The following is a 26,113-nucleotide window of genomic DNA, read 5'->3' as shown; positions in this document are numbered from 1 at the left end:
CATCAAATGAGAATTCAAAATGAAGAGGTTCAAAAGTCTTTGCATTGACTTTTACCTGGACTTTAAAGTGGACTCAAACCTCTTTTTATTTGTGAAATAGTGTCTCAGTCTACATTACACTCACACTGGTGTTTTAGGAAGCCAAACAATTCGAAAATAATACTACTACTTATAATCATACTGTAATCATCTGTCCACAATGTTGGAAATTATGTGAAAATAATGCGTAACTGTTGCCCGTTGCGTTCCTAAATGCACGTTGAAAGTAAATTCTTCATATAGACACTTTTTAGACACATACACAGTGTGCCTGTCAGTGCTTGTTTACAACGTTTGTACTCTTTTAGTTGAACTCTTCTTGGTAAATGCCTTGGACGTTCTTAAGTGAGCCCTGGGGTGACGGAGTCTGTCCTGATTCAGGCGCACTGGAGGGAGACCGGGACAAAGGCTCCTATGTGCCTGTTCTGGATGGAACTTCAACTTCGAAGCTTTGTTGAGGGATTGGGGGGAGGGAGGGTGACTGCATGCTGCAAGCAGACAGCTAGAATATGTGTGTGAGTGTGTGTGCCGGGAGTATATCGGGGCCTTTAGGCCCATGAGGGGGAAGGCAGATCTTTGAGCACATCAGTTGTTGGTTCAGGATGCCTGTTAGCAGCTGTGACGGCAGCTGACTGGGTTCACTCAGGAGAAGAGATCGGCTGAGTGCACTGATAACTAGAAACAAAACCACTGTCTTTCACACAGAAAGGTCACATACGAGATCTTCCTCCTCCACTAATTAGTCCACCTCTGCTTTTCTTGTTTTCCTTTTTTATCCATATTATCACTCAAAGATAATAATAAAGTCTAGATAATAAAGTCTATAATAATCACTCATAATATAGATTCAAAAGTTTAGGAAATAAGAATGATTTTTTTTTTTTTTTTTTTGGTGGAAGTACCATTGTTTTTTCCACTATGTGAAAAATTAGCCTCTTGGTTTGGGGCTCCTGAGCACTGACAGACTTATTACAGTGTTTTATTACTGGTTTACATTGGAGACAGGGTTTTTTTCTGCTCATTTGACTTGAAGTGGAATAACCAAGAGTTTAACATGTAATGCCAGGAATTTTCTTGAGCACCTCTTATGAAACACACTATGGAAATGAACCTCACATTGTTTTCTTTATATACACTAAAGGCTGGAATTCACAACATGACTTTCGCCCAGATTTTTTTCCCCCTGTTTGCAGTCTGGACGTGTCAATGCTAGTTACCAAAAGTCAGAGCCAGTCTGCAGATTTTTGGCAGATTTCACATTTTTTGAATACATACTTGTATCTGAATATGCCTACTTCCATACTATATAGTAGGCAAACAAAATGTATGAATGCCAAGTAGTATGTTGAATTCACAGTATTCATAAAACAGTGGGTGAAAAGTTCCCAGATGACTACTACTGCCGGCAAGATTCTGAAATGCACATCCAAAGGACACTTTACTATCCCATGAGGCCACAGGAGATGATTTGTAAATGGAAATGGCACCATCACATGACAGTGACAACATGGCGGATGTAGTACTGTAGTAGGGCTGCCAACTCTCACGCATTGAGCGTGAGACTCATGCAATTGACACTTTTCACACGCTCTCACGCCACACATCCATTTTCTCACGCACAGAAAAATTGCGGAGCAAAAAGGTAACCTACTTTTAATATTAAACTATTTCTCAGCTCTTAGATTTCGTCAATTTTATTACGAAATTCAGACAAAAATACGTTTGGCGCTTGTAAATGTGACGTGACAGATCGCTGAGCGCCTCAGTTCAAGTGCACGTGAACCGATCATCTGTTACTTTTTTATTTAAAGATGCAGTACAACTTACCGAAAGTATACATAATATCGACCAATTAGTGTTTTTCAACCACGGAAAGAGGTCAGTATAACAGCAGGAGAACAATTATGTCACATAACGTTACATTTACCTCAGGAAAGCCATTTAATGACCATAGCATGTTAACTGAATAGAAAAAATAGCTAGAGAGGAGATTTTGCTGAGCACTATATTACATATTTATTATATTTTTACTTATGTCATTAAATAATTGTTATTATAACAAAAACTGCATTATATTTAATTTAATTAGTTATTTTTAACCTTTAATAATACCAGCAGATTGGGCCCTCTATGTTTACAGCATTAGGTGAGATTATTTTTGTAAATAAAATTTAAAATAAACATGTATCCAAATTAGTCAATATTGAATCAAAATCGGAATCAAATCACAAGAATGGAATTGAAATCTTGAAATTTTTGTCAAGCAATAATAAAAACTGTATCCTACCAGTCATTGTACAATGTAAACATTGTATCATGTTGTCACTAAACTTCATAAAATTCTATTTAGTTACCAAATGTTTTGACAATCACAATTACATACACCCCCCCCCCCCCCCAAATCTCACTCCAAGCTAAACTCAAAAGTTGGCAGCCCTGACTGTAGGTTCCAGCTTCATTCATACTACACACATTCATACTAAATAGAACATATTTTTTTAACAGTGCCACAAGTTTCAAAACATATGTAGTACCTATTAATATAGTACGTGATTTCGGAAGCAGCAATATTGATTTTATTTGTTGTGCATCTTGGTGCATCTTTCTGTGTGAGTTTGTTGTGTTGTTGTGTGATCTTCAGTCGTTTAGTGTATGTTGCCCAGTTTTTCTCTGTATCCAGTTATAAAGTGAGAAGTATACAGTATGATGCATAGTGTTCAGATGTTAAAAGTCGTGTAGTGTATTCCAGACTTTAGAGTCAGAAGACGAGATGTAACAAGGTTCACTTGGAATTAGTGCACTTTATGATTAAAGATAAAAATCTGTAGAATTCTACGGAATGGATTTAAATGAAAGTTCTGTGACTGGTTGTGTAAGGTCATGAACATTTAATGAAGCAGTTCATGGTTGGTTGCCTGTTGCTAAACAACTCGTCCTAACAAAAGCATTGCTAATGAAAGTGTAAGGGGTGGTGGATGTTCAGAAGCTTGTGAATGACATTCCTGCCAAATTCTGGGAAATCTGTGAAGCTTACGGTGGAATTCTCCGTGCACTGATTTAAAGGCCCACTGGTGTCATTGTGTTTAATTACCCTCACAATTTACCCAGCTGTTCTCATGTCTGTGGGATGAATGAGGTTGGTGTGTGTTGTTCATATTGTCCATGGTCTTCAACAGGTTAGACAGGACCATGTGGAAAAACAGCAGAATACTAATCACCAATGTCCTTTTTTAGACTTTCAAAGACACACCACCTGCTGCAACACATGTGCCGTATCGCTAGACGGTGTGTGTGTGTGTGTGTGTGTGTGTGTGTTTTGGGAAGATCTTTATCTTCTCTCGTCTTTCTTCAGGCAGAAGTTCTCCTGGATCACTCTTTGACATTTTCACCAAATGCTGTATATTTTGTCAAGCATTTTGTTCAACAAGTAGGCGCCACGCCTGTAGTCATTTCAGACCGTTTTCACAGTTTCCATATCCATGGTGATGTATTAGTGTGTAAAAATGTGTTTATGTTGAAAGGACGTTGATAAATGAACTGCTCTGTCATTGTCCAGACTCGTTGTTTCTATGGGGTTTCAGCGTTTATTTCTTTTTGACCTTGTGTGTTCTGGTGGAGGAAACCAGTTGCTGCCTTGCAAAAATCAACAACATTTAGCAACTCGGACAGGGGGTTTCACACACTTTTCATTTTGTACTCTGAAATAAATTATTAGCAGTCAGTTAAAGAATCACGTAAAGTTAGGTTAGAATCCATTAGAGTCTAGAGTGGTTTGACATGTTCCTGTAACCAGTAACGGCTTGTTCTTGTTCTTGTAAATGTAATTCAGTGACATGGATTCTCATGTCTAAGTGGCACTTATTAGCTTGTTAAGTTAAAGATGTTTCCTGTCGTCATTGGCAGCAGTTGGATTTCTGAAGTAATGTGTGACCACAAAGACAGGAAGTTCTGAATTAAATTGTGCAAATGCATCAATGTTAGAAGTGAAATGAAGTTTATGCTTGGCTGCATTCTAAGTGTGGTGTGATACTGTATGTGCAGAGGCTAGAGAGATGTATTATATTATATTATAATTATTTTAATTTGACATTTATTATGAAAAGTAAGAAATATCACTGCATTCACAAAAAAGAATACATAAGTTAAATATTGGAACCCCCTGCAAACCTTGGCCTCAATAGTGATAACTTGAAACATTTGATTATCTCTCAACATGCTTTTTTCCGAGAGCATTTATGACATGTTTTCTTGTTGTGATGCCGATGTGCTGTACATGTGCTGAGAGTCAGTCTACTTTGCCTTTGGGTCTGTCATTCAAATTAAATGCTTGATATATGTGTGTGTGTGTGTGTTTTCTACAGTATCTCTTAACACGCTTCCATTGTTCTTTGGAGATCCTGTGGAAAATGTGAGTGTTGATGCATTTGTCCATGATGTCTTCATTCCCTCCCTCTCTTTTCCTCATTTTCTATCTTTGCCTCTTGGAGAGGCACGGTAATGGAATTATATTTTCTGGCCTCGCTGGAGAACTGTGAACTTGCCCTCTTGGACAATGGACACATGCTCACACAATGTAATCTGAATATTTGTGTCCACAGATTCAGGATGTGACTTCAGATTGGTCTGTGTTTTGTGTGCGTCTCCTGGAGAAAGTCCGATAAGAGTGTTATAGTTCCACAGCTACTGGGGGAATCCCTGCTCTCTCTCTCTCTCTCTCTCTCTCTCTCTCTCTCTCTCTCTCTCTCTCTCTCTCTCTCTCTCTCTCTCTCTCTCTCTCTCTCTCTCTCTCTCTCTCTCTCTCTTTGTCAAACAGACCTCAGCATACAGTATGAACACTGCAGCTGACTAGAATCCAGAACTACTATAAACCCCCTCACTTTTTTTGAATTTATCATCTTCAGCTCGCAAAAATGGCCTTTGATTGAAATAGATTAAAAAAAGAGAAAGATTATAAATAAAACAAAGATTATTGGAGTATGTTTTACAGGAAACCAGACACAACCAAAGTCACAGAATATTGACCATGAACAGCAGTAAATATTTCACAGTGATGACGAATGAAACATGACTTACAAGGGGGTCCATCTGTGTGTGTGTGTGTGTGTGTGACCTGCTTAATGTCTGTCAGCTCCCTAAGTGTATTGTATATAACTCATATCTCCACTCTGAAATTCATGTCATGTGCTCTGCTCTATTATCTCTCCTTTCAAGGCCTCCAGGACATTCACTTTGTGACTGTGTGTTGAAATTGTGTTTTGTTATATATAATTGTGTAGGTTTATTTACTTGGACAGCAGGATTGTACTGTAGAGCCATGCTGCATTGTTTTATATGGCTTTAAGGGAATAAGGGGAAAATGAAGACATTTTTTTTTTTTTTTTGCCTTTGACTGTTTTACTGTTTGGTCAATACACATTTATTTATCCAGCTTATTTACAATATTGCAGCTCTTGTCTCTCCTCTTGTTTATTGTATTTTCATTGATTAGTTTGTCTGTACAGTTGTGAAACAAAAGATCCCAGAGCCTCATGTATTATACATTCCCTCTTGAAGCGATGTGTGTGTGTGTGTGTGTGTGTGTGTGTGTGTGGATGTAGGGTTGAATATTTCCTGAGGCAGAATGTCTCTTCCACACAGAAGCCATTGTCTCTGTCTCTTCTGTCCTAGTGATCATGGCAAACTTTCTGTCTCCTCGAGGGAGACTGCGATGTTTGTTTGCTCAACCAAGCAACAGCAGACAATCACCTGATGCATCTAAGCTGTAGAAATTTGTCATGGCGTCATTGGCGGATGTTCAGATAATTCAAAGGGCAACTCAGAACGACAGAGATCTTATTAGAAATTTAATGAAACAATAAAGTAAATAAAATAATAGGTAACAAATATGGTACAATTGAAACTGTGAAAACCGCAATCATTGGAAAACAAAATGCTGTACGTTTTTGGCAAATATATCAGAAAAATTAAGTTGTTTTCAGAATTTGCCAGGAAAATTCCAATTCTCCTGACACTGCCAAAAGTTACAGTGGTTATGAGGATCTCCTTTCTGGCAGGAGACTTTATAGCAGAATACTGGTAAGCAATGTGAATATTTTGGCATTTGCATGTACTGTAAAAAATGATATGATCAATTAAGTCATGACAGAATGTCTTTCCATTACTTTACCTCATCAAAATAGTTTACCGATATTAACTTCATTATTTAAGTTCTACAAGATTCAACTTGGCAAGATGTACATGAAATGAGTTGGGATGACTTGTTCTGCCAAAAAATATAAAGCAGCAAGCAACAGATCTTAAGTTTTTAAGGGGCAAATTTCTTTATAGTGTGTAATTAAAGAATACGTTGAGGGGTAAATTCACTGAACAGTTGCATCACGTTATCCAGCACAAAACTTTGCTGGTATGCTGCTGCAGCATGAGTTTTTTCTTTTATAAAGTTGTCATTCTAAGTGCAAACACACATTATTTTATATGTAAATTAGTCTTGTTACAGATCTGCTGCATCTGCCACATCCTTGCATTCAGAACCAACCTGCAAGATGGGAAATTACAGCATGCACACTATTCAGCACTCAATTGTTGGCATTTTTGCAGCGTTTTATTATTATGTTCTCTAACACCAGTCGCTAAAACAACACGGGCAGCGCGTGCAAATAGCACTATCAGCCGGCGCAATCCGTTTTTAGTGAATTCCCTCCTCTGAAGAACCTCCAAACAATGACAATACGCTCGTTCGTCAGAGTAATGAAGCAATTTCTGTAAGTTGAAAGGAGCAGCAATTATCAACAGCTGGATTCAAGATGAATGCATCAGTACTCGCTGCAGTAACATCACTACATGTGTTTTCCCCCTATAGCTTTTGCCAACAGTGGCTTATAAAATGCTTCCAGCATATGTTTCATTATTTTTTTATCTCGTCTTGTTGGTGTGGCTCAGTGGTGGGAGGATGTGAATGATCTAGACTGGCTTTAATCAAGGTTAGGAAAGTGTTTCATTACTCACAGAGACATTTGCTAGAGAAATACTGCATTCACACATTAGATTGTGCTTGTGGAGCACTGCTGCTCTTCCTTATACTTATTATGAGGTGTGCCAAGGCAAGCATCTTTTATTATTTCATTATTTTTCATACTTCCAGTTAGTTATTTTGAACAATATTTGAAATAAACACCGCTAGTGTTATTTATATGCAATTATAGTGTTTATTACTATTTTGAATTTGCCTTTTTTTCTGTTTTCATTTTCATTTTCGTTTAATATTTTGGTTTAATTTATTTTTTACTTCAGTTTTAGTTTTAGTAATTTTAGTACGTCAACCTAAACTTTTTTTTTTTAATAAGTCAACATTTCTAATTTTCATTTTTATCTAACAAGAAATATTTTTTATAGTTTTAGTTAACAACAGTAAATGCCACACATTTTTCTTCAGAATCTAGATCTAATTTTCAAGCATTTTTAAACATTTTAGTGAAGATTTGAAATTTTCCTATTATAATCATTTACTGTGATTATTAATCCACAAAATGTAGAAAAAAAACCCCGTAATGTGCCAACAAACTGTTGCCTCATTTTTGAGGGAGACAAATGAGAACACTTTTGCTCATTCTCTAAATGATCCCCTGCACTCACCGTAAACCATCCCTTCTTGACTCTCTGTCCTTAATGGTCTTTTCCCAGGCCCTGATCCCATATTTGTTTTCCTGCCCATTAAGTGATTGTGCAGTACCCTAGCGGGCTGGAATTCCTGGCCCATGTCATCAGCGGTTCCTCAAAATTCCAAGGGTTCGTTTGCAGCCACAGCACTTTATGTTGTCGGAAGGAAACACTTACTTCTGATGTCTTTCATTAAGTGTGTTTAAATCCAGCTGTTTGCTGGTGCTGTACTGTATTTCAGTGAATGTGCTTTACCTTCAGGACTTTGTTTGTTTTTACTAGGGCACACATTGCTGGGTTTTCTCAGGCTGGTTTGAAAAGATTAAAGTCATTTGGTATTGGGAATTAAAACAAACACGCTCTATTAGGTGTTAATCTGTAAATTATTTTAGGAAAAGTAGACCAAATAGCTGTCAGTGCTTGTTCAGTGTATGCTTGCACTGTGCCAGCTATGTGTGTGTGTGACCTTTTATTGTTGTGTATGTTTTATATTGTCTGATGAGGATCTTTATCCCCTCTGGCATACAACAACAGCCGTCACACACCTGTTTGCGAGTGTTAACAGCTGAGCTGTGTGTTTGTGTGTTTGCTAATATCTGCCTGTATCTGATCATTTTCAGGTACATTCACTCACTCGTGTCTCTCTCTATTTTTTTTTTTTTTTACCTCTCTCTCTCTTGCTCTTTTTTCTTTTTTGGCATGATAAAAAATTATTTTGTATTATTTAAAAAAAGTTTATTAGATATTTTAATGTCTCTCATGCTTATCAAGGCGAACAGTAATATTGTGAAATATTATTAAAATTTAAAATGTTTCCTATTTTAATTGATTTAAAAATGTAATTTATTCCTTCGATGTAAAGCTGAATTTTCAGCATCATCACTCCATGTCTTCTGTGTCACATGATCCTTCAGAAATCATTCAGATATGCTGTTTTGCTGCTCTTGTTATTATAAATGTCGGAAACAGTTGTGCTGTGTAAAAGTATTTTTGGTAATTTTTTAGCATTCTGTATGAATAGAAAGAACAGCAGTTATTTGAAAACATAATTTTGTAACAGTTTAAATGTCTTTCACTTTTGATCAATTTAATGCATCCTTGCTGACCCCAATTTTTTAACTGTAGTGTGTATGAATTAGTAAGGAAGTGAAATAGTAAGACTGAACTCTGCCTTCCTCTTTGATACTCTTTATTGTTCTCTTATTCTCTGTTTCTATACTTTCTTACATTGCCAACTGCTTTCTCCCTGTCTCTTTCTGTTGGGCTTGGCGCTGATGCAGCGGAGTGCACACAAATGTCAGCATGCATTCCTTTCTAAACATCTAGAGAGCCTAGGAACCCAAAAACATTAAACCCTGTTCTTGAGAGGGGGCCACAGTGAGCGCAACACACTGAACTTGCCAAATTTACTAGAAAATCTCAAAAGTAATATATCAAAGATCAGTGAAGAATTCGATCTGGAACTTGTTTTATTACAGCAAGATGAAAATGAGAGAGAAAAACAGAAAGTGACCTGGCAGTATTATTCGATTGGAGGGATTGGATTACCCCCAGACCGCTGCGCACATTGCAGCATTTAGTGCAGACAGCTCCATTGGGGGTTGAAGCAAAGTGTAGTCAGATTCAGCCGGCGTCCCGATTAAGTTTCATCTGTGTATGTGTGTGTTTTATTTAAACTGACCTCATTCCACGGATCCAGGGTTAAGTGACATCAGACTTTGGCATTCGGTCAGTGGCTTAGTAGTGTCCATCTTCTTGATTCATATTCCACGCTGTAGTCCAGAGTCTTTGACTGTAGCAGAGCAGTGTAGGGAAAGATTTGGGTAACGGTTGTGTAAGAAGTGCATGTGGCACTTTCCATGAATAACTATAAAAAAGCATAAAAACCCCTCATTTGGAACTGAATATTATATTTCTAAAAACAATTCATTACCCGATTTCTGTTATTTTTGTCTTAATTGTAATAATATATTTAGTTAATATAATTAAATTATGATTATTGATTTATTTTAATAAATATTTATGATATTATTATGCTACTTTAGATACTTACTGTCACCGTCCCGTATACGGGACGCCTAACTTTACTTCCCTATATTACTATTTAATCCTAATCTAATTATGACAAACTATATATCGTTGGAAAGTTCTAAGACTCCTAAATAGATATTTAGGACTGTTTTTTTGTTATAAATTATGTAGGAACAGAAATAGATGAATTTATGACAAGATTGCACCTCAAAAAATCTACATAATAACAGGAGTTCTGACCTTTGTCACAAAAAGTTGACGCACACACTTTTAATAATTGATATGTTGGTTTTTATGCTAAAATTTCATTAGAAAATATATAATCTAGTATTTGTCAATAAAAAATTATAAAATAATATTATCTTCTAAAAAGTATAATATATATATTATCCTCTAAAATATTGTATTATATTTTTTTATCGCTTTTTTTTATTATATTACATATTTTATTAGTTATCATAAATTAGGTATCATTTGAAAGCTTATGATCTCAGAATTCATCCTGTGAAAATTGTTTTGAAATTGGACATTGTGTTACCATAGAAACGGTACTCTAAATTATTTTATCAGGCTCCTCCCCTTTTGGGCATCCTTATGTTTCATAATTTATGATCAAAATATTTTCTAATCTTGACAAAACACATATTGTCAGAAAGGTCTGAGTCTCAAGGTTCCATATTTTGTGACAGAAGTGATATTTGGACAGAAATTTATTAATTTGTTATGGTAGAATGCATACAGTAAAATTCAATGGAATTCAATGACACCCGGTGGCTATTTTTGGTAATACGCCTAAACAAAATTTCATGGGAACTTCATTTTTTGTGATATCAACTTCAAATTTGGAACACAACTTGGTTAGATATTTGGCTTTGATTTTATAGTAATTTTTTTGTAAAACATATTTTGTAAAATATATATTTTATATAAAATAAAAATATTAAATAAATTATATTTGATTTAATGTAAATTTAAACTTCCATAACTTTTTCATACTTTAATTTTTTGAAGTGGTTTCACTTCAGCAATAATCTGCTATTTTCTACCTTTAAAACAAGACCAAACTTAGGTCTATACTCCAAAGCATTCTTGAATTACAACCATTTAAGCTTGAATAGTGCATTTTAATGTCCATTCTCAAAAAGGGGGGTGACAGTTAAGGGGTTAACATAATAGTTACCTCAAACATGGGATTTGTGTCTTTACTACTTAGTAATGGGATAGTAATGTGACAACAATGTGTACCCTATGTGAAAATATAAACTTTGACTGAATGAAAGTGAAATACGTGGGTCATAGTCTATGTGTGCATGTGTTTAGTAAGCCATAAGATCCGCATTGAGAGAGTTCATCCTTGCTGTTTATTTGTGCACATCTAAACCTGTGAAAAAGCTATCAACACAGCAGGCGAACGGAACAAACAGTGTGCTGCGAATCTCTCTGAGTAAACAAAAAATGGCACGATGGCGGCCCAAATATACAACACGCGCGATGCTGGGGAGGACAGGACATGTGAAAAATAAACACAGGTGTTGCCATTATTTCAGGCAAGGTAGAGTATAGGGTCAGCCTCTCATGTTCAGTCTGTATCCTAAGCTCATATTTGGCCTGAAAACAGTTTTTTCCCCTAGTGTACAGTATGTTGACATGATGGAGTCCTTGCCACTCTTTACCCTAAAATTGTTACCAATTTTCACAGTGGTAACACAGGAGAAATACAAGCCAACCTCAGATTGTTTTATGGTTTTCCACGCAAAGCATTGACACCTTCAGATCTAAAATAATCTCAAAAACCATACAGATTTTCAGCTAGTTGTCTTTTTTTATGATTTCCAGTATATCCACAAAACATGCTTCAGTGCTCTTGTGTGGAGTAATACCCTTAAATCGTTCTCTCTCTCATTACAGATAGTAAAGCTATAGTGGATGGCAACCTAAAACTGATCCTGGGGCTGATATGGACCCTAATCCTGCACTACTCCATTTCTATGCCCATGTGGGAGGATGAGGACGATGAGGATGCCAGGAAGCTGACACCTAAACAACGCCTTCTGGGTTGGATCCAGAACAAGGTCCCCCAGTTGCCCATCAACAACTTCCACAGGGACTGGAGAGATGGCAAAGCCCTCGGTGCCCTGGTGGATAATTGCGCCCCTGGTGAGCAGAATTCTTTGGTTTATGACCACTTGGCGACAAATGTGTCATGGTACATTAATCACATGTGGTATTAAATGGAAAACTTTGTTCATTAGCTTCATTAAATAGATTCAGGGGTCAGTAATAATCATTAGGGCGATGTCATGCAGAATCTGCTTTACCTCAGAAGATGAGAAGCTGGTCGGATAATTACGGCATATGATCTCATTATGGAAAGACCAGAGCCAAGGGAAGAAGAGAAAGAGAACAATTGGTGACCTCAAAACAAACGATCACTCCTTTCCAAAACATGATTTATAAATCAGATACCTCTGGATAGGTTTGGACTTATACTAGTGGAAAATCCAGAAACCCATGCAGTTCAGAGAGGGTTTAATGGAGGGTCAAGTCTGCTTGGAAGTGCACGTGTCCATCCTTCTCAACTCCATAATCAAAGCAGTCATTCTGGCATCGTGAATGTACTCAGGATGGTATAGGACTTGGCCATATATCCTTTGGAGAATTAGGGATGTGTGTAAGAACTTACCTTGATTTCACCAAGCAGAACATGTTTTTAAATCAACATCCTTGTTACGAAATTCGGTATTTGGCAACATTCTTATCAACTTATAATTTTCTTCTGATTTTCTCGGGATAGTTAATGGTAAGCATTAGGATTATGAACAGGGACAAGATGAACTTGATAAAGACATGAGGATTTAAGGACTTGAGATGAAATAGAATTAAAGACATATTTTTTCTTCCATGTTGTTATTTAAAAGGAAAAAATGAAGGGAAGGTACTTGGCTCAATTTATTATTGATAGGATCCCTTATTGTTAGGATGGAGGCAGATCTGATTGTAAGAAAGGGCCGGAGTATAAGTCAACAAAATGATTGGAGAAATCCGACATACGTCAGAGAGAAATCTGTCGTTTCACTGGAGTTTCGAGTTCTGATTAAAAATGAAAAATTCCATGGATGACTTGTTCAAAATAAGATCAACAACATGCATTTAGAAAATAGATTGGGTGAATTTTCATTTCAGGCCGATTTTAAGGCACAAAAAGAATTAGTAGCCTACTAAATGCCTTGATTTGTTCAGCACAATAGCACAAGTGTTGAAATGTTTTCAACTCCTGACAAGGCATTTTGAGGTGTGTTTAAAAGAGTCAAACATGTTTGTCAAATGCTAACAGCAGTTTCATTGTCCATTAGTCATAATAGAACAGAGAGCAGGTGTAAATGTGGCGGTGGGTGGACGGCAGCTGTACACTATGGTCTCTGAGCTGCACTCAGGGCTGAGTTCACACCCAGACACACCAGGTCACAATAGATGCCTGCTCTGACATTCAATATCCTTTTAAGTGTAGAACTGGTATTTGACCAGTGTCAAAAACAGCATGTAATATTAAGATTGATTCATCAGTAGAAGCAGTTAAAGGTCATAACTGAAAGGTCTGCTAACTAAAAGTTGGGCTGAGGCCAGCAAGAGGTGATACGTCAACTATTACTATTGAGCAATAAAACAATTACACTGTTCAAACTGCTAGATCAGATGGCTTCACTGCTGCATTTTTCCTTCTTTACTGACAAACTGAATGATGTGGCCATAAAACAACATTTGTCTTTAAATTTAAAGGGCTGACATTGTGACCCTGAGGTGAAAGACGTGATATCTTTGCATGTTTCAGGTTTATATGAGTTTGTTGGCTCTGCTAGCTGCTAATGAGCCGCTGGTCTCTGCTGTAACTGAATGGAAAGTGTCATAGGCTAAGACAGCAACCATGCTTAAGTGAAAACACATGCTGCTATGTGCCATATTTCCTGCCAACATGCACTTCATTATATTTTTCCTCATGCATGTGTGGAAAAGCATCTCTTAGCAGGAGTAATGTATTACTAAGTATTTATTCAAGTATTTCAGTGTTTATATGCTTGTTACATTGCTTGCATTTCATTTTTTAATTTTTGCTAACTTTATATAAAAAGTTCCATTGACTTGCACTGAAAGAATGTTCAAAATCATTAAAAAATCTCAGTTATGATTTCATTGTGAAATATGTATCTTAAGTTGTGATTGGTCTTTTTCAAATGATATGATAATTTTTTTTCTCATTTGATTTAAGCTGCATTCACACGCGTATGAATGGAAGTCAATGGAACGAATGTGTAGAGTGACCACCCCTTTAGATTATATGATTAATTATTATGTTATATGGAAAGTAAACCATATTTGGGAAGTCTCTATAGCTTTTATAACCATGCTTTCCCCTCAAAATAGCTCTATACTTCTTTATCTTGGTATTTCCTTCAGGCATTGCTGCACACATGCTGTATCTGTGGCCGCATTCACACCTTGTTTACCTCCCCTGTAGTTTCCTCCTTCTAATCTGTTTTCCGTTCTTAACAGTGGTTCTGTTTCCCTTGAGCCACCATCTTGGATCTACAGGGAACTGTAAATACCACTTTTGGCAAGTGTAAATGCATTAAAAAACTAAAATTAAAGGTTTAACAGTGTTGGCAGCAGGAGTGGGCCTGTTACAGATACTCACTGTCCAACCCAAGTATGGGGCCGCTGTGCTGGAGGATCCTAGAAAACAAACCCAGATCTGATATTAACGTTTTGGCAGGCGTTGAGGAGTCTTGTGGTTTCAAGGCTCTCTGGTTCCATTTGAACTAAACACCTCTTGCTCTTTGAGTGTAATCCAGCATATAATAACAGTTTTACTCCAGACGGCACTAGTGTGTGTTTGCTTCAGGGAAGCGTTTGGTGCTACAAGCCTGACCGCGTTTAGGTTGGAAAAAAAAAGGTGAAGTGACGGGAAACTGCACATCTGAGAGCATTTAAGGTCAAGTCGAACTAAAGAACATGGTTTTAATAGTTCCTCGCTGTGGAAGTTGGACAGTGCATTGTAGTCCTGTTCTAGTTTAGAAAATCAGTGGTTCATAAAGAGTTGAGTAACTATTTACATAAACCTGCTAACTCTTTCTTTCACTTCATCTAAGGCCTGTGTCCGGACTGGGAGACATGGGATCCGAGTCAGCCAGTGGAGAATGCGAGAGAAGCCATGCAGCAAGCCGACGATTGGCTCGGTGTGCCTCAGGTAAGAATCAGTCACTCATATTTATTAGGACTTATGCCATCTAGCCTAATTTCAGGCTGTTTTCTTCTTAAGCGGAGGAGGACTGGCTGTTTTGTAGGTCAGTGTTGACTGTAAAAAGTTGATCTATGCTACTGAAATGATTTTATGATCCTCTGTGTGTGAGTATTTTTATTCATAATTCGGAAGGTGAAGTTCATGTAATGTCATAATTCACAGTATTATACATGTGTTCTAATTCAAAATTATTAACTAAAAGTATTTCACAATATTACTGTTTTACTGTATTTTTGATCAAATAAATGCAGCCTAGATGACCATAAGAATTTCTTTTTCAAAACATTTTTCAACATTTTACAGCCCCCAAACGTCTGGTAGCATATAAGATGTTTACTACACAGTCAACAACAGATACAGCAGAAAATGGAACAAATAGATCCATTCGTTGTTTGCCAAATGACAGTAACGACAGTCAGTCCTAAAGATTTGAAATGAGTGAATCTGCCATGCAGAAATCTATTCCATCTTATAAAGAATACACTAGAACACAAATTTGTGTAATTGAGTCAGATAGAGAGTCCACGTCTCTTGAGAGAAAACCACAGGTCATTGAATGCTTTGAGCATGTAGGATATCACTGCAACGGGAGAGGTAGAGACTTAAGTTATGGGTTTTAATAACATGATGCATATATCCTGTCCCTGTTGGTGTCCCATTCAATCTCCATCATCTTTGTGCTGTGTTAAATACCATTTAGAGCTATTTCCACTTAGCTCTTAACCTTCCAGCCTAGCGTTAAATATAGCAGGACACTTAACCAGTTGGACATGAAAGACGGGACTGAGGGAAGAGGAGAGGCAGAAAATATTTTCCACAGCTTTAAAAACCTTAAGTGCACTTCATCAGTTTTGTGCCGTAGACCATCACAGCGCAGAGCTGTTTATATCTGGCGATCGATTCTGGCAGTAACAGTTCTCAAAAAATATGTCAAATAAAGTCAGTGAGTCGTGCTTCTTCATCTTTTTTTTTGCAGTGTTTCTCAGTCCTGCAATGTATGTTCTAAGTGTATCGCTATCTGATGTAGCCATTACAGGGCAATGTTCCCTCTACAAGTGAAATAATCATTTATATCTGGTGTGTTTGGTGAAGAAGACATTCAAAATGTGTTATGCTGGTTGCCCCAAGAGCTGGGTTGAAAAATATTGCTCTAATGTCATCCAGGAATCAGGATTGAAATCAGAGATCAACCACTACGTAGCCTGTGACATTTGAGCTTTAACATTGCACTTATGCCCTGTCAGGTGATTGCTCCAGAGGAGATTGTGGATCCTAATGTGGACGAGCACTCAGTGATGACCTACCTGTCTCAGTTCCCCAAAGCCAAGCTCAAGCCTGGTGCCCCTCTGCGATCTAAAACCTTGCACCCCAAGAGAGCCAAGGCTTACGGGCCAGGTGAGAGGGATAGATGATGTTAACACTTTAGAATGCCAGACTTTGAGTATGAGATACAACATTTACTATACCTCAACCCACACCTCTGCATCTTTGAATCTCTCTGTAGGTATTGAGCCCAGAGGCAACATTGTGTTGAGGCCAGCTGAGTTTGTGGTGGAGACTGTGGAGGCGGGACTTGGAGAGGTGTTGGTGTACATTGAGGATCCAGAAGGCCACACAGAAGAGGTCATCTTCTAACTCATCAAACTTCTTTCATGATCAAAACAAGCCAAATATCTACTTGTACACCAAGCATGTTCCTGGTAGTATTGGCCAGATTTTTGCTGTTTCATTGAACCTAAAAAAACAAACAAAACAATAATAATAATAAAATTGAATAAAATTAATAATTTCATTATTTTAATCTGTGTGTAAATAAAATAAAATAATACAAATAAAATAAAATAAGCATAAATACCACTATACGTCTTGCATTTAAATGAAGATTTAAAAGTGTCAACTGAGATTTTCATTGTTTTATTTTTAAGATAGTAAAGCTTAGATTATATGATTATAATAAAAAAATGATAAATTATATTATAAACATTATGCTAAATTATATAATATGATTTACACATTTCTGCTTTCTGTTAATAAAGCATACTTGAATCTTACTGATGGGGCTGTACACAAGACCAAAAAAACGTATGTTTTAACAACTAACTGGTGAATGTCTAACTAATATGTCCTTTTTCGCAGGCTAGAGTAATTCCCAACAATGACAAGAACAGGAGCTACTCTGTGGTCTATGTTCCAAAAGTGGAGGGTCTTCATAAGGTACTAATAAAATAAGCAATCCACAGTGGCTTTTGTTGTCACTTTCCAGTCATATTTTCAAGATGAATGATTTTTACAATCTTTTTGGGTCTTGATAGCAGTTTTGTAAGATGTGACAAAGGGTGCTTAAACTGTGGCAGATGAAATGGAGTAACTCAATCTGAGGGACGTTTCTGTCTTCCTCCAGGTGAAGGTGTTGTTTGCTGGACAGGACATTGACAGGAGCCCTTTCCTGGTAAATGTGTCTAAAGCATTGGGAGATCCAAACAAGGTGCAGGCCCGTGGGCCAGGTTTGGAACCGGTGGGCAATGTGGCCAATAAACCCACATATTTTGACATCTACACAGCTGGTAATGTCAGGAAAACAATGTTGTTTGCCGTTTACTCTAAAACTAAAGACTAGATAAAGATCCTTCATGTATTTGTGACCCCTCAGGTGCAGGAGCAGGCGATGTCGGCGTGATCATTGTGGATTCTCAGGGTCGTAGAGACACGGTGGAGATCATTCTGGAAAACAAGGGCGACAGTGTTTTCCGCTGCACCTACGGCCCCATTCTGGAGGGCCCTCACACTATATATGTGACATTCGCTGGCCAACAAATACCCAGAAGTCCTTTCACTGTTCACATCTCAGAGGGTGAGACCCATGTCCTCACTTCCTGACTTAATTCCTTGAAAATATGTAACCTTATTAGCTAGAGGTTCTGCAGAGTTCTTTTACAGTCACAGTCACAGTCACATTATTATTTAACACCAAAGCTGTTAATGCACCAAGAAAACAACAAGTGCTTTTTTTGCCTGAGCCTTCGACTTGTTGTTTTTTGCTGCATTAAAAGTATTTCATTCTAAAATGTCTACTGCCCCTGCTGAAAAGACCAGCTAAGACCAGCTGTTTTCCGGTAAAGTTGGTTCACTTGCTGTTGAAGCTAGTTAGGAAAACTGGTAAAGACATTAGAGTGAAGACTGGAATCCAAAACAGAAGTTACAGTAAGCTGGCCTATTCAGCTGGGGCAGTATGCACCTGAAGAGCTTATTTTACCCTTCTAAAGGTGCAGTCACGAAATTTCGTGGCCGAAAACCAGTCTTTCCAATAGGGCAAAAAAGTTCTGCTCACAAATTTCACTCATTGTTGGTTACATGAATTCGTCTTACTGACCAACAGATAGCTGCTGGTTTTGAAAGTGACTTCAGTGTGATCTGCGCCATGCTGTTGACAATAGACTATGGACCTTTTTTGCCTGTGAAATTTCGCTAATGTGACTGTACCTTAATGACTTCAGATTGTTTGATTGACAGCATGCTAATACTGGACAACTCCCAGAGAGATCCGCTCTCTGTGGCACTGACTGAGACCAGGTTGTTTGGTTTGAGCTCCGTGCTCATTGCTCCAGGGGTCCACCACCCTCCCGATGATGACGAAACGCTTTATTGTGTTTCCTCTTTCCTTTCGCCTGTGTGTGTTGTTCTAGCTCCTTCGAGCGGCCGGCAGATCGGCTCACCGGTTCAGATAATCCCTCAGTCTATACGCACGCCGCCCTCAGAAAAGGCCAAGAAAGTGCCTCCCCCAACACCACCCAAACCCAGGCGACCAAGTTAGTACGGGCCACCCGGGGGGTGTGGCAGATGCCTGCTCGAGCTTGGCCCCCTCTCTACTGTCTCCTCCCCTTACCCTGGATGTGTCCTCCTGGGCACACCATCTCTGGCTCGTTGGCATGCGCTGTCGCTTTGCCCTCTGGGGCAGCTAAAATCAACAGGATGCTCAGATAGAGACAGAAAGTGATGGGATGAAAGTGTGTGTGAGTAAAAGTGAGAGTGTGAATATGAATAAGAGGAGGATTTAGACAAGTGTTGCAAATGCTGCTGCTGGTCTTGTTTTAACCGACGCAGAAAAAGAGCCACCTTTCACTGGTGGGACTGGACGATCACTTACCAGAAGCTCAAAGCACCAGGATCACTTTTGATTTGATTCTGCTAATATTTTCTGATTAAATAACTCAGAATTTAACAAATTTAACTAAATCCTATTATTAATGAATTAACTATTTAAATAATAATAATAAATACTATTAACAAAAGTAACAAATTGATTTAAACTAAAGATATGAATTAATCAGTATAATTTATTATGTTGTTTAATTTCATTTTTGTGTTAAAAACAGCCTTAATATAAATTACTCACTGTAACCTGAACTGACATTGGGTCTGTTTCATACCTGCAATTTTAAAAGCATATTAAGCATAAAGTCAAGATGCCATCACTTGGTTTGGCATCAGAGAGCCAATGGCTGAGTGACCGTCTGAAAGATCATCATCCTCATCCCATTGTCATCATGATCATGATCATCATCATCATCTGTGCAGTTGCTCGATTTGGCCATGTTGCTCCATAAATACTAACTCAGAGAATGGGAATGCTTTGATTATCTGTCTTAACAACCAAAATATACAAAAAAGTAACTAACTCAATTATTCAATACATTTTTTCCACATTTTCCACCTAACATTATTTTGTAGACTTTTTGTCTGCCTTTTTATCCAGCGCTGGAAGAAACAGATACTGCGAGAAGAATTTGTTTGATCAGATATGAGAAAGCACTTAGAGAACTTAGCTGGGCTGCTTTTAATAGACATTTTATTGCTCTAAAAGTGCTCATTAGTGGACTTGCTGGGTTAAACACCAAACCCCAACAGTAGGCCGCGTATTTCAAATAAAAAATTATTTTATTTGAGTAGAATATTGTTAAAGTTTGGTTATATTTTTCACAGCTGGTTCTTGTAACTAATTGCATATATAGTGTTTAAGCCTTTTTATAAGCTCTTGAAAACATACATCAGCTTGCCTGTAGTTTTCATTTTAGTGCTCTCACTACATTCCTAATGGAGTCTTTATGAGATTGCTTATTGCATTGTCATAGGCTTGTAAAGGAAACATTCTGTCTTTGGTTGTTCTTTCTTGCTCGTACCTTTGGCTGGGTCCATGTGCTGGTTCATGCATAATCTCAACTAACTTCGACAACCTCTACGTTCATGTGTGTATGGGTCTTTTTTGCCGTCTTTTACTTTTCACCTTGTGAGATAAAAAACAAAAAACAAATAAAAAACACTCTTTCCTCTTTGTAGCGAGTAACCCAAATGCCTGTCGGGCCATTGGACGTGGCCTGCAGCCCAAGGGTGTGCGTGTGAAGGAGGTGGCCGACTTTAAGGTGTACACGAAGGGAGCAGGCAGTGGAGAACTACGTGTTCAAGTCAAAGGGCCAAGTATGCGTGCAACTGTTTCTACTAAAGCAACAATTGTTCATTTTTATCTTGCAAAGTTAGTTAGTTTGAATGAAATTTTGTGTTTTCAGGAGGTGGCGATGAGCCTGTGAAAGTACAAGAATTGGGAGACGGTGTGTACGAATGTGATTACTATCCCATTTTCCCTGGAAAATACATCATCACCATTACTTGGGGTGGCCATGCCATTCCCCGCAGGTAAGGGAGCTTATAGACCCCTGTACAGTTTGATATCTATTACGCATCACTTAGAAAGAACATATGGAAATCCATTTTAAAAGGATTAAACAGAATATGGAAATTACTAAAGAGATAATCTAGGAATTATGCAGATTATCATGTACAAACTTCTCACTTCTGATCAAAATGTTTGTGTGTTTAGCCCAATTGAGGTGATCATAAGTGAAGATGCAGGCCCTCAGAAGGTGAGGGCATGGGGTCCAGGCCTGGAGACGGGCATGGTGGGCAAATCAGCTGACTTTGTGGTAGAGGCCATTGGCACAGAGGTTGGAACTCTGGGTAAGAATCTTTTTTAACGTCATTGAGCCTCCTGAGCTGGTGTTGTATCCAGGGATCTAGTGTTTATGGCAGGGGTTCTCAACTCTGGCCCTCGAGGTCCACTTTCATGCAGTGTTTAGCTCCAACCCTAATCAAACGCTCTTGAACAAGCTAATCAAGGCCTTCAGGATTCCTAGAAAGTTACAGGCAGGTGAGTATGATAAAGGTTGGAACTAAACTTTGCAGGAAAGTGCAGGAACCACTGTATTATAGTTTGATGAGATGCCTTGGTAATGGTAGAAAACTCACTTCCATGCACAGGTTTCTCCATCGAAGGCCCCTCGCAGGCTAAAATAGAGTGTGATGACAAGGGTGATGGATCTTGTGATGTTTTGTACTGGCCCACTGAGCCAGGTGACTATGCGGTCCATGTCATCTGTGATGATGAAGATATCAAAGACAGTCCCTTTATGGCCCACATCCTCCCTGCAGCCAATGACGTCTTCCCTGAGAAGGTCTAATAATAATGATTGCACATTTGTTGGGAATAATAAATGACAGCGGTAACTGAACTAACTCTTTTTTTATGCAGGTTAAGTGTTACGGACCCGGACTGGAGCCAACCGGGTGCATCGTAAACAAACCTGCTGAGTTTACAATTGACGCCAGTGGAGCTGGAAGAGGACATCTACAGATTTATGCTCAGGTACATTTTCATACAAGTCCCAGATGCGTCATGCCTCATGCCTCACTTCACTGGTACAAAATGTGTTTGTCCTTCTTTTATTCAAGGACTCAGAAGGCTTCCCCATTGATATCCAGATCACAGATAACGGTGACAGTACATATTTCTGCGTCTACATACCCACCAAGCCCATCAAACACACTATCATCATCACCTGGGGAGAGGTCAATGTTCCCAACAGTCCATTCAGGGTGAGAGCTCACTGTCAACAGGCAGATTTCAGCCAACTGATGACATTTTTATGTTGCTGTTTGTCAAGAACTTTCATGAATTGGATATACAACAGCTCAGCCTTTCAATGAAAGTTCATGACCACATTTTTCCAGTGTTAGATTTCACACTTTCCCTTTTCACGGCCATGTTAGATCATAGGTTCCATATTGGATCATAGCTTTATTAGAACCACTGTCCTCCAAAAGCTTTCACTTCTTAGTTTTACAATATGTAACTATGGTCTTTCTACATTTCTCAGGTGACCATTGGAGAAGGCAGTCACCCAGAGAATGTGAAGGTTCATGGACCAGGAGTGGAGAAGACTGGCTTGAAGGCCAACGAACCCACATACTTTACTGTGGACTGCAGTGAGGCCGGACAAGGTCTGAGCAAACATGACTGCTAACGTTATTATAAATTCATATTTGAAATTTGGAAATTAAGCTTATTTCCTTTTTTATATCTGTTCTGACTCCTTAGGAGATGTTAGCATTGGGATTAAGTGCGCTCCTGGCGTGGTGGGACCTGCCGAAGCAGATATTGATTTTGACATCATTAAAAATGACAACGACACGTTCACAGTGAAGTATACACCCCCTGGAGCCGGACGCTACACCATCATGGTGCTTTTTGCGGATCAGGTCAGTCTTAGTCTATTATATGAAATTATTCGGTTTGTTATTTGAGTTCTAAAAATGTTTTTTGTTGTTGTTGTTTTTAACAAATTAACAGGAAATTCCCATCAGCCCCTTCCGGATCAAAGTTGATCCATCCCATGATGCTAATAAGGTAAAAGCAGAGGGTCCTGGGCTCAGCAAGACAGGTCAGTTTCATTTCCAGCAACTGAAATTAGAAAAATAGTAGGTAAAAATAGCTCATCTCATCTGCATGTTATGTGTCTCTATCACAGGTGTGGAAGTGGGCAAGCCGACCCACTTCACGATCTACACTAAAGGAGCAGGCAAGGCCACACCTGAGGTTAATTTCACCGCAGCTGGGAAAGGAGAAGCCGTCAGTGACTTTGAGATCATTGATAACCATGACTATTCTTTCACTGTGCGCTACACTGCGTTACAGCAGGTGAGACACTCCAGCAGTGGGTTACGTTTCATAAAAATGGACACCATGTGGTCACATGCTATTATAAATCTATTATGGTATTATAAAACATCTTGCTCAGTCCTGTTTTTTTGTGTGATCCAGGGTAACATGAGCATATCTGTGTGCCATGGTGGTGACCCCATCCCCAAAAGCCCATTTACCATTACTATCGCTCCTCCTTTGGATCTCAACAAGGTCAAAGTTCAAGGACTCAACACCAGTAAGTCCACAGCAAGTCAAATCTTCAGGCTATTTATGTGCGGACTGAAATAATGACTATGTTGATTGAACATATTGTACATATTTTTTGTGCCTGCGTGTTTAGAAGTGGATGTAGGGAAAGATGAGGAGTTTACCATTAATACACATGGTGCGGGAGGTCAAGGAAAGGTGGATGTCAAGATTACCTCACCCTCTCGCCGGCCAATCCCATGCAAGGTGGAATCTGGAGCATCCAATGAGGTGCACACAGTTAAGTACATTCCGCCAGAAGAGGGGCCCTACAAAGTTGACATCAGCTATGATGGAAACCCTGTGCCAGGAAGTCCTTTCACGGTGGAGGGGGTGATGCCTCCAGATCCCTCAAAGGTAGGAGTCACAAATAGGAGAATGTGATTTGTTTGTTTATATGTCATCATCTTATTGAACCGTAATTTTCCTGATTACTCCAAATAATATAAAATATTTGTTACCTAAATGATCTCATCAGTGTTCTGTTGATGGAGACAGTGCTTTTATTGTGCTTTGGCATTTCGATTCACTCTAGGATCCTTTCTCAAGCTTAAGGCTAAAAACAATCCTTACCTAACAAGTCCTTCAGAGAGTTCCTCAGAGACACTTACCAGAGTCAGAATGATCCATCTAAACTAGAACCAGATTTTGTAAAACATCATTTCTTGATCCTCTGTGCAAGGAAATTTCCTGTTTCTTTATTCCAGTTAGTTCCAAAGTAAACTAATTTAATTGTATTTTATTTTATGTGTATTTTTCTTGTTTGTATGTATGCCTGTTCTCTACAGTGCTGGATTGTTCCAGTGAGCGTTTTCTTTTTCCGTGAGCCAGATGCTCCAGATTGTATATCAGTTGTGTCACTGAAGAAGCCTAAAACAAACACAAAAGGCCATTAAGCCATTGTTAGAAATTATCAGAAGACAGTTGGTGTTTATTAATCTGTCTGGGAGAGGTGAACTCAAGTGTAGTGTGCCAAACATGGTACTTCATCCGCATGTGGAATGGCTGCTCCATTCTGTCACTGGGCTGAGGTCGCACTGAGGATCATTAGATAATTTGTCTGTATATTACCGAAAGAGATACAGATCTCTGACCATAAATGGATATAAATGATACCGTCTGACTTTGAAAAATGTTGGACTGTCCCCTAGCACTGCTAAAGCATGTTGTATCATTGAATTATTGAAAATTCGATGCACACACAGAGTGGCCATTACAACTTAGGTGTGCATTAATAATTGTTTAAAATTCCAGAGTTCCTGAATCTATTATTATGCTTACCACATATACCACGTGTACAATTTAATTATATTAAAATATTATATTTTCTGGTTCATTTTCAGGTTAAATTACTTTTTAATTCCTGATTATTTTTAAGTTTCTAACAATTCTGGTTTGATACGTTATTGAAAGGCAATCTTGACAACAGTTTTGTCTCATTTTCACTTCAAGGTGCGAGCCTATGGCCCTGGCCTGAAGGGTGGTATTGTGGGTAAACCCGCTCCATTTGCCATCGACACTAAAGGCGCAGGTACAGGGGGTCTCGGGTTGACTGTGGAGGGCCCGTGTGAAGCAAAGATCGAGTGCCAGGACAATGGAGATGGATCTTGCTCTGTGTCCTATCTGCCCACTGAGCCTGGAGAATATTCCATCAACATCCTGTTTGCTGATGCTCACATCCCTGGTTCCCCCTTCAAAGCCATGGTGCAGTCCGTCTTCGACCCCAGCAAGGTTACAGCTAGTGGACCAGGGTTGGAGAGAGGAAAGGTCAATGAAGCAGCGTCGTTCACGGTGGACTGCTCTAAAGCAGGGGAGGCGGAGTTGACCATCGAGATCATTTCAGATTCAGGAACGCAGGCAGAGGTTCATGTCCAGAATAACAGCGATGGAACTTATTCTATCACCTACATCCCTCCTTTCCACGGAATGTACACCATCACGATCAAATACGGAGGACATGCAGTGCCTAAGTTCCCTGCAAGGGTGCAAGTGGACCCTGCTCTTGATACCAGTGGAATCAAGGTCTATGGTCCAGGAGTGGAGCCCAGAGGTAAGGAGGGCATCTAAAATCACACTTGGTTGAATGTGTTTAGTACAATTGTGCTTAGAAAATTCTGCTATATTTTCACAGGGGTACTCCGAGAGGTCACTACACACTTTGTTGTTGACACTCGGGTTCACAACAAGATTGGTGGAAACCACATCAAAGTTCGTATTGTTAACCCATCAGGTGCCAGCACTGATGCGTACATCACTGACAAAGCAGATGGCACTTACAGAGTAGAGTATACCGCATATGAGGATGGTAAGATATCCAGTAATTTTGTTGAATTGATGTGTCATTTTGTAAAACCTGATCATTAAAATTAAAAATTTAATTAAAATTAAACGCTGAGGTAAGCTGGTATAAGTGTCTGCCCTAATCTTTAATCATTATTTTAACAGGCTATATTGGCATTTCTTTCCTCCCTGAGAATCATGACACACACACACACACACACACACACACACACACACACACACACACACACACACACACACACACACACACACACACACACACACACACACACACACACAGAGAGAGAGTCTGCTATTCTGAGCACGGCTGCTGTATTGATTGTTCTGTGTGGGGTCAATGTTGTAAGATGGAAATTCATTCATTGTTCATTGTGTTTTGAGCAGAGCCTGCTGATGTCTTTTTTTCCCATGATGCCTTGATAATATTCCATCACAACTATTGACTGAGAGAAAAACACAGTCTCTCTATATGGCCACACTCTCTCTGTTTTTCTCTCTTTTCTTTTTCTTTA

The 26,113-nt window shown here is 38.7% G+C and overlaps 1 protein-coding gene across 10 annotated transcripts in view; it reads left to right on the top strand.

The window, feature by feature from the left end:
• Positions 1-26,113, top strand: part of flncb (filamin C, gamma b (actin binding protein 280)) — a 52,255-nt gene that overhangs the window by 8,894 nt on the left and 17,248 nt on the right. For 6 of the 10 annotated variants that reach the window (XM_079868959.1, XM_079868958.1, XM_079868964.1 and 3 more), the window contains exons 2-23: positions 11,635-11,883; positions 14,871-14,968; positions 16,267-16,417; positions 16,527-16,645; positions 17,159-17,236; positions 17,424-17,586; positions 17,673-17,873; positions 18,706-18,828; positions 20,357-20,494; positions 20,584-20,710; positions 20,895-21,031; positions 21,332-21,525; positions 21,603-21,716; positions 21,803-21,946; positions 22,228-22,351; positions 22,449-22,609; positions 22,701-22,791; positions 22,879-23,048; positions 23,172-23,289; positions 23,395-23,657; positions 24,753-25,350; positions 25,432-25,605. In XM_079868959.1, the coding sequence (XP_079725085.1) occupies positions 11,635-11,883; positions 14,871-14,968; positions 16,267-16,417; positions 16,527-16,645; positions 17,159-17,236; positions 17,424-17,586; positions 17,673-17,873; positions 18,706-18,828; positions 20,357-20,494; positions 20,584-20,710; positions 20,895-21,031; positions 21,332-21,525; positions 21,603-21,716; positions 21,803-21,946; positions 22,228-22,351; positions 22,449-22,609; positions 22,701-22,791; positions 22,879-23,048; positions 23,172-23,289; positions 23,395-23,657; positions 24,753-25,350; positions 25,432-25,605 (3,735 nt within the window). The remainder of the gene's footprint in view (positions 1-11,634; positions 11,884-14,870; positions 14,969-16,266; positions 16,418-16,526; positions 16,646-17,158; positions 17,237-17,423; positions 17,587-17,672; positions 17,874-18,705; positions 18,829-20,356; positions 20,495-20,583; positions 20,711-20,894; positions 21,032-21,331; positions 21,526-21,602; positions 21,717-21,802; positions 21,947-22,227; positions 22,352-22,448; positions 22,610-22,700; positions 22,792-22,878; positions 23,049-23,171; positions 23,290-23,394; positions 23,658-24,752; positions 25,351-25,431; positions 25,606-26,113) is intronic. The other 4 variants (XM_079868962.1, XM_079868956.1, XM_079868961.1 and 1 more) reach the window with 1 other exon arrangement.

The sequence above is a fragment of the Squalius cephalus genome (genome assembly GCF_949319135.1).
Source record: "Squalius cephalus genome assembly, chromosome: 4".
Lineage (NCBI taxonomy): Eukaryota > Metazoa > Chordata > Actinopteri > Cypriniformes > Leuciscidae > Squalius > Squalius cephalus.
This window is presented reverse-complemented; position numbering and strand designations above follow the sequence as displayed.